This window comes from Mauremys mutica, chromosome 2 (assembly GCF_020497125.1).
Source record: "Mauremys mutica isolate MM-2020 ecotype Southern chromosome 2, ASM2049712v1, whole genome shotgun sequence".
Lineage (NCBI taxonomy): Eukaryota > Metazoa > Chordata > Testudines > Geoemydidae > Mauremys > Mauremys mutica.
Genome location: NC_059073.1, coordinates 89,638,718 through 89,648,087, shown reverse-complemented (window position 1 = coordinate 89,648,087; position 9,370 = coordinate 89,638,718). Strand labels below are relative to the sequence as shown.

The window sequence follows — 9,370 nt, the reverse complement described above, 5'->3', positions numbered from 1 at the left end:
CAAGTGGCCCCCTCAAGGATTGAACTCATAACCCTAGGTTTAGCAGGCCAATGCTCAAACCACTGAGCTATCCCTCCCCCTCAACATTTAAAAATATAATAATCCATGCCTGAAATAAAAACAGGGGTTATATTTCTCTCTCATTAGTAATAATTGCAGTATTACTTCACTTATCATTGTATGAAACACAAATTTATGCTCAATAAAAGTTTATAAAAAGCAGAACTTACTATATATCCTGTTACTTGAGTAAAAAAATAAATAAATGTAAAGCCTGGGTATGCAGTAAACGAATTCATCAACCCTATTTTACATTAACAGTTCAAGTAAAGACTACATTTTGCTGTCTGATACACAGCAGGTTTGTTCATTTTCTTGTATTACTCCTCAAACCAAAGTGCCTTTTAGAAAGGGCTCTACCTTCTCTAGGAACATAGGGTTTAATCCTTAATTGTACACTTGAAAACTGCAATTGCTGAGCATAGCACTGAAATTCCTCTGTTAATAGAACCACATGAGATGCAAACCATACCAACATCAAAAATTATGCTAACCAGTTCTCACCCCTTTAATTAGCAGAATCTTTAGCTCTATGTTCAATACTGCATTTGTACCACAGCACTAGGGTAACAGCTGAAGCTATTAGCTTCACAACTTACAAAGTACATTGCATGTATCCAGAAATTATTTCACTGTTTGTTGATATTAGGCTGTTTCTGCTGCCAGTGAAACAAATGGTTATTCACAGCAGTTAGTTATTTTCCATTAACTTCACTGGGGGGAAGGATCTACCCCCCACAACTACAGATGGAGAACATATTACATTTAAGAACCAGTGATTTCTGAGATTTGACATAAGAAGTGAAATTCTCAAAGTTTTTCTGTATTTTCTTAATTAAAGTTTTAAAAAACAATAGGCCTGCTTTTTCTTTCATTTTTACCAGCTTTACACCAGTCTCCACTGACCTCAGTGGAGTTACTCCAGAGTTATATTAAGGCTTGGAAGGATTAGATTCTTATCAGTAAATGTCAAATGCACCGTACACATACAAACCGATGAAAAAATATTTCCATTGATAACAGATATTTACAGCTAGGCTAAGTGAGAACTTGTGAATGTATTAGAGTTTACGGATATTTTCTTTATATGTTTTGAAACCTGATGTTGACAATTTGTGTTTTAACGGTTATAAAGCTTTAACTTTTTTAATCTATCTGATGTCATTAAATAATTATTGTTTGACGCCCCCCATAACTTCCTGAAACTGAAAATTTAAATAGATAAACATTGAAAAATTCTTAAAAATAAGTGATATTCTATCAAAATAATAAAAAAAATTAAAATTGAATTCTGCCAAGCCTGTTTATACTGGTTTGAGAGGAGAATTAGGTTGAACAACTTTTAACAGCTCTTGTGTATTACCTGCTCTTACTGAGTATGAAATTTTAATGAAGGTCATTTACAAAAGATCAATATATAGAACTACATCAGACATGACTTTTATGCTCCCCGCTAATGCTGAAAATTACAGAAGTAGTTGGTTTTGAGGCTCTCACAAGCTGATGATTGGATGGATAGTGCTTTCCTGATAAAAAAATACTTTCAGTTCACCTAAAATATATTCTGTCTCCTGAATAAAGTTACTTTATGGCTCAGATTGCAGGGAAGTATGGTAAGGAAATGAGTGCAGTTGTTTATCCAGTAATATTAGTCACATCTTATTCAGACAATCTTCATTTGGTAGAATGATGATATCTCATGAAAGCATGTGTGAATTCCACCTAGAAGTTCTGATGATCCAGGTTTCTGTGATAATACTGTTGTAGGGGCCCTGGCAGCGTTTGTGGGGAAGTTTGCATGTTGGGGGGTGTGGAGAGTGGGAGACTTGTTTACCTTTGAGGACATTTGATCCAAAAAACTGGGAGATCCCCCAATTGCCTTCAAAATTTACTTGTAATTTATAGTGGTTAGCTCAAGCTGTAAAATGGAACTTAAGAACAGCCATACTGGGTCGGACCAAAGGTACCCTGTCTTCTGACAGTGGCCAATGCCAGGTGCATCAGAGGGAATGAACAGAACAGGTAATCAAGTGATCCATCCCCTGTCATCCATTCCCAGCTTCTGGCAAACAGAGGATAGAGACACCATCCCTGCTCATCCTGGCCAATAGCCACATGGTGTTGAACCACACTTGAACCAACCGTTAATAGAGTTTGGGACATATTGGCAAATCTCTTTTGTGAATAAATCAAATGTTCCCCATTGAAAGTCACTTAGATTGCAGTGCATGTTTGTGGAGTGGTTTATCTGTGTAGGAAGAAATGAACACGAATTAAAGTGCAAATGCACACCATGTACAGTAAATCTCATTTATATTAATATTACTGCAGTCTGAAAGATGACAAATGTACCCTTTACAATGAAAATGGCCTGCATTAATTTATTTATTTATAATAAAGAGCAAAATTTTGACCACAGTTTTTCCTAAAAGACACATCAAATACTGAAAAAGTTACAGAGAGGGATGTTTTAGAAAATACACTCTATGCACAGTTAAAACTAGATTTCACATGCTTTCAGCAAACTTTACTGAAACCATCTTTAGTCTTTATCGTCTCCCTGTGTTATGAAATGGAAACCATTGATTAAAAAAGTGCACTGACAGGACTGAGTCTTGGTGACAGCGTTAATCCCAAACACAGGGCAAGTTTAGTTGTGTTGCTTTTTCTCTTTAAGGTAGTTGAAGAGCAAATCCAGTCCTCCCTCTACAATCTCTGGCAGTGGTCTGGACAATGGGTTATGTGAAATATGGAGCCCTTTATCCATTGGATTCCAAGCAATTTTTGGCAATCTGTGCAGCAGATAGAGATCATGTGGAAGGGTCTGAATAGAATTGTAAGCTACATTTAGTAACTCAAGTGCAGTGTTGGAGCAGAGAGACCGTGGCAAGGTGCGAATGTTGTTATCTTCTACTATAAAGATCTGCAAATTTACCAGGTACTGGACACTTTCTGCAATGTTTTCAAGTCTGTTGGAGCCTAAGTGCAAGAAATCTAAACTCCTCAATGCAAAAACACATAAGGGGATGTGAACGAAACGATTGTTACTCAGATTCAGCTTCCTTAGGTTTGTCAAATCAGTGAAGCTTGAAGGGAGTTGTGAGATGCAATTGTGCGAAAGGCTCAAAACTTCCAGCTTTGTGCACAGACTGAGCTCTGCTGGCACTTCACTCAGGCAATTCATATCGACAAATAAAACCTTCAGGTTTCTGAGTAGCCCGGTCTCTTTAGGCAGACACTTGAGGCGATTGCCACACAAGTTCAGCACTGCTAATCTGTCTAGTTTCCCCAAAGCCGGAGAAAGAACCACCAGCTGGTTGTGTGAAAGGTTCAATTTCTGCACCTCTGACAAGCCCCACAAAAAATCAGGCACATTTGTCATCCCCTTCATTATGAGGCTCAGACTGACATAACGCAATCCACGCTTCAGCAGTGACTTTGGATCTTTTCCTGGGATAAGAGCTTCTTCCCATGCAGGAAGTCTCTGACCTTTCCTCAGCAAAAACATTCTTCTCTGATGCTTGTCCTTTGAGTGTTCTGCTCCCATAACACGCCAGACTGCTGCTGCTTTTGAAAGAAGTGAGGTTTCCTTCCTTTCTGAAATCAGTAGTGAAGAGAGGATTGCAGCCTTTTGAAGACAGTAAAAAAATCAAACCATAGAGATATGGAAAAAACTATGAAGATCACCTGCTTCTGGTTACCAAAACCAGCTTCTGCAGTTATGGAGGGAAATTTTCACTTTTTTAGGATGGGTTTACCGGTAAGTTGTTTTTCTTGGTGCTGCAGATTGTAATGAAAGACTTGCTCCCAACACTGCTGAACAGACCTGTTCAATTTAAACTGAATACCACAATGCAGCTGTCACTGTCATTTTGTCGAGGCTTTATTGGACAGATATTATCTTCATTGCAAAAAGGTCACTGAGATGCTGTATATAACTTTACTATGTCAGCTTTCTTGGATATCTGGTGCATGCAGGATAATTAACAAGAGTGACTTTAAAAAGTGACTCCTAAGGGCCTCATTAAACAGCTTAGAACCCTGTAGCAAATTTTACATTCCACAGAAGGGCTGGTGAAGAATCTTCACATCTTCACATTTTCCTTTCCATTTTTTTTCTAAAATGCATTTAGTGCTTGTGAAAGGTACTGGCCTTTTTCCACTCTATGGTGATGACACTCCTCTCTTTATCCACAGAAAGGGTACAGAATGCATAGCAGAAGTGGAGTTGCCCCTTAGGATATATCTTCACTACAGTTAGCCTGGGTGCATTACAGCTACTCACATCTGGGGTCAAAGTCCTACCCAAGTTACTGTGCAGTCACATACATGTGTGTCATTAGGACTTCTGGGGACATATCCCACGATTCTTTTGTGCTTGAGTAAGCTGAGTCACTCTGATTCTTTCCCAGCAGATTAGGTGAGAACTTGTCTGTCTTTCTGAGCACACAGGAGGAATTGTTGGCAAGCATTGGAGGACATCAACACTGGAGTGATTTAGCCTGTGTGGATGGATTATGAGTCTGAGTGAAAGTGAAACCTGGCTCTAATCCACACCTCCAGCCATGCCAGGTAGCTCAGGTTGAAAGTACCCCTGAACTCAGGTGAGAGGCGCTGTGCGTGGACCGGAGGGGGGTTATGGACAACATCCAAGTAATAGCCCGGATTAACCCTGGAGTGAAGACATATTCTTAGTGATGCAATAACGTGCTGAAATTTGAACAGGATGGGCCCCCTTGAAGGGGCAAGTGAGTGGTTCAGTTTCACTGCTCAGCCATTGTCCTTTCTACTAAGACTGCCAATGAGGATGCACATTGTGGTGCCCTAGTAGTGATTTTGTAATATGGAAACTTGTACACTAGGCACTAGACTGAAACTTCTCCATAATTCTACATGATCCACGGGTAACCATTTGGTAAGTAATAGTTTTCCCTCACTAGTAATTGGGCCCAAATCAAATAGTTTGAACCAGCAACCCATAATCGTACACTCAAGTGGCATTTCCACCCAGCTCCAAAATAATCAAGAGACATTGTGGGATCAAAATGCACCCCCTCCTGGAGTTTGGCTTTATTTAAAAAACTAATACAAAACAAACACAAAGTACTGTCCGAGCTTTCCTCCACAGGCCTAAGACTGTTCAACCCCATAGATTCTTTTGATCAGAGAGCCATCTCCTTTTCCTTTATCTCCAGTATGCGGCACCTACCTGCCCAGGATGCGTGCAGGGCTCAGTGATCATCTGCACACACAGGCCCACCACCACCTAACACAGTGGGTCAACAGAACCTCACCATCCTGTTACAATACCATTATAATCCCTGTTTTACTTCATTCCCACGGTAACTCCTGCCATGATGTTGATGAACCTTTATTTACCATTCAGTCAGCAGCAGTGGGGATAAAAAGAATCCACCTCAGCAGATTCCATTGTCCAGCACTGTTCCTGCTTCTGAATGTCATGTAACCACTGCACACAATAATAATAATCTTTTTTTCTTGTATTCTGCAACAGAACCATAGATAATTGAATGCACTCTCACTGTCAGGGAGAGAGGAAACTCGCAGATAACTGAATTAAGTTCTTTTCTTGAGTTCAAGATAAGAAAACATTGGCCACATCTGTACTGTCCACAGCTGAATTTCTAGTCAGAATTGTCCCCTGCCTATTAATGTTCTTGTTCAAAGATGATCCTGGTTCCCCTCTTCTGCATTATGGTTAAGTCAGTGCTTGAAAGGGGCAGGTCTACACCTCCTACTGGAGGGAAATTATTATGGCCTAGTGAAAAGATTTTGAGGAATTTCATATTGCTTTCCGGGATTAATAGAAGAAAGACTTGGTCAAATTTAACCCCTCTTTGCTTCAACACCCATTATCTGGTTAATTATCTGGTTAATGCATTATTCCATATCAACAACTTTTACTTACATAGGATACTCATATGGAGTGAAATTCTCTTCTCTTGAGAAGGCCAGCCCTAGGTGTCTATCACTGAACACCTATTTACACCTCTTAAAATACACTTTAAATGACCTACAGGCCTTATGCTAGCCCTTTGCACAAGGATGAATTTCATCCATGAAAGTTTTGCATAAATAAAGTAGCAGGAATTAGCCCATCCTGGGGTTTGGATTAAACAAAAATATCAACACATGAAGAAGAAATGTCCCAAAACTTGCTGGGTTTAAGAATCTTTATGATGTAAGAATATGATAAAAAAAGGTTGATAAAGAGCTCAGTAATTGATGGGCAAATAAGAGCATACCAGGACAATCCTAGATCAGGGAACTGTGTGACATAGTAAGTAACTAGGATATGCTTTTTTATCCATGAAAAGTAAGCAGTATTGCCAACCCTGAACATTCAAAAATTGTGAGACAGGTTTCCAAAAAATCCTGAGACTGACTTACAGGATAGGTTTGTTTTTAAATAAAAATAAATGCTGGGGTTTTTTTATTTGCCTTCTGTTTCTGAGCTGTTAGCGTGCACTTGAGACGCATTTTCAAGCTTTTCTTGGAATCATTAGACTTAAAAATGTACTTAGTTTTCAAATGAAAGCTGAGATTCTCACATAATCACTTGTCTGCAGGAGCCAGGGCTTTAAGTAAAACATCAAATAGCATGATAAAGACACATGATAAAACGACTTAGATATTTGCATAGAAAGTACGCTTATTAAGTTTGCAGATGATATCAAACTGGGAGGGATTGCAACTGCTTTGGAGGATAGGGTCATAATTTAAAAATGATCTGGACAAATTGGAGAAATGGTCTGAAGTAAACAGGATGAAGTTTAACAAAGACAAATGCAAAGTGCTCCACTTAGGAAGGAACAATCAGTTTCACACATAAAGAATGGGAAGAGGCTGTCTAGGAAGGAGTACGGCAGAAAGGGATCTAGGGGTTATAGTGGACCACAAGCTAAATATGATTCAACGGTGTGATGCTGTTGCCAAAAAAAGCAAACATGATTCTGGGATGTATTAACAGGTGTGTAGTGAGCAAGACATGAGAAGTCACTCTTCTGCTCTACTCTGTGCTGGTTAGGCCTCAACTGGAGTATTGTGTCCAGTTCTGGGCACTGCATTTCAAGAAAGATGTGGAGAAATTGGAGAGGGTCCAGAGAAGAACAACAAGAATGATTAAAGGTCTTGAGAACGTGACCTACGAAGGAAAGCTGAAAGAATTGGGTTTGTTTAGTTTGGAAAAGAGAAGACTGAGAGGGGACATGATAGCAGTTTTCAGGTATCTAAAAGGGTGTCATCAGGAGGAGAGAGAAAACTTGTTCACCTTAGCCTCTAAGGATAGAACAAGAAGCAATGGGCTTAAACTGCAGCAAGGGAGGTATAGGTTGGACATTAGGAAAAAGTTCCTAACTGTCAGGGTGGTTAAACACTGGAATAAATTGCCTAGGGAGGTTGTAGAATCTCCATCTCTGGAGATATTTAAGAGTAGGTTAGATAAATGTCTATCCGGGATGGTCTAGACCAGTGCTTCTCAAGGTGGTGGTCCGCGGACCGGTGCCAATCCACGAGCCATTGGCTGCCGGTCTGTGGTGAGATTCCTCATAAGAGCGTCAAATAGGATAATAATATGGCACCGGTCCCTGGCACATTGGAAAAAAAAATTGCCGGTCTCCCACATCAGATAGCTTGAGAAGCACTGGTCTAGACAGTATTTGGTCCTGCCATGACTGGACTGGACTCGATGACCTCTCTAGGTCCCTTCCAGTTCTAGAATCTATGAATCTATGAAAAACTATGAGAGTTTGAAACACAGAGTAAAGGCCAATGTTCTAAAGGAAATTTCAATACTATACATTTTGTGCTAAAACTATACTCCACCACTGTAGTATTTTCATGCTAAGTATTTTATGCCTTGCTCAGCCTACTTTTAAGCAAAGTCCACCTTCTGTATGAAGCCAAAAATTCACCCAGTTCCTTGGAGCAGGCTTTATTAACAAATACATTAATAAGATAACCTGAAGTTCAGCTTGAGCCTTTGCCACAGGCTCAGTTGTTCTTAGGATTCCTACCTCATGAGTGTTCAGCCAACACTCTAGATCAGGGGTGGGCAAACTTTTTGGCCTGAGGCCACATCAGATTTTGGAAATTGTATGGAGTCAATACAATTGACCAGTTAGGGGAGGGGTGTGTGGCCCAGCCCCGCCTCCCATCCGCCCCCCCTTCTTCTCGCCCCTGACCGCCCCCCAGGACCCCTGCCCCATCCACCCCTGCTCCCTATCCCTGACCGCCCCCGGAATCCCTGCCCCTGACTGCCCCCAACCACCCCATCCAACCCCCCCTTCTTCTTGACTGCCGCCCTGGACTCCTGCCCCATCCAACTAGCCCTTTTCCCTGTCCCCGGACTGACCCTGAAACTCCTGCCCCTGACTGCCCCCTGTCACCCCATCCAACCCCCCTTTCCTTCATAACTGACCCCCCCGGACCACTGCCCCCATTCAACCCACCCTCTGACCGCCCTGACCCCTATCCACACCCCCGCCCCCTTCCCCCTTACTGCGCTGCCTGGGGCACCGGTGGCTGGCAGCCCTACAGCCACGCACCGTGCAGCACAGAGCACTGGGTTAGGCTGGGCTCTGCAGCTGCACTGCTCCAGGAGCTTGCAGCCCCGCCGCCCAGAGCATTGCGCTGGTGGTGGGGTGAGCTGAGGCTGCGGGGGAGGGGGAACAGCAGGAGAGGGGTTGGGGGCTAGCCTCCCGGGCCAGGAGCTCAGGAGCCGGGCAGGCGGGTCCTGTGGGCCGGATGTGGCCCGCAGGCCGTTGTTTGTCCACCTCTGCTCTAGTTCCTCTGTTTCTAAAGATCCACTCTCACCTTTCTTAATTATCTTATCTCAGTAAGTCAGGATTAAACAGGTTCTGCTTTCTCTACCAGATGAAATGTTTCAGGTAAACATTGCCTGCTCATTACAGGTCCACTAGGAATGCTGTACCATGGGAATGCCTATGCTAGCAATGATTGTTAATAGGAAAGTGTCCATAATAAACACTGAACCACTGTACTCCTGTTTTCCATTTCACTAAATAATTTTTTTTAAAGTCACAACACACTTATTACAGCCCAGGCTATCCTCAAGTCTTAGATCCCAAAAATGGAATTACAGCCACCTACAAGTTCTGTGACTTCTTTACAGTGGTTTGTCGATATTATAGCTATTCAGAAAGACCAGTCGCATTTCAAAGGCAATTTGCGATTTATGAGAGGTGACACAAAAAAAGGAACAACTCTGAAGGCAATTTCAGATTTCCTGTTAATTTGTTTTTATTTGTGGTGCTTCTCAGAGCCTTTA

The 9,370-nt window shown here is 41.7% G+C and overlaps 1 protein-coding gene across 1 annotated transcript; it reads right to left on the bottom strand.

The window, feature by feature from the left end:
• Positions 1-2,710: 2,710 nt before the first annotated feature.
• On the bottom strand, positions 2,711-3,607 carry LRRC30 (leucine rich repeat containing 30). Its single transcript, XM_045003760.1, has one exon. The coding sequence runs from the start codon at positions 3,605-3,607 to the stop codon at positions 2,711-2,713; it is 897 nt and encodes a 298-aa protein (XP_044859695.1).
• Between the last annotated feature and the right edge of the window lie 5,763 nt (positions 3,608-9,370).

Bases quoted from the DNA above. Each gene is read 5' to 3' on its own strand.
- LRRC30 (XM_045003760.1), bottom strand. From the start codon at position 3,607: ATGGGAGCAGAACACTCAAAGGACAAGCATCAGAGAAGAATGTTTTTG.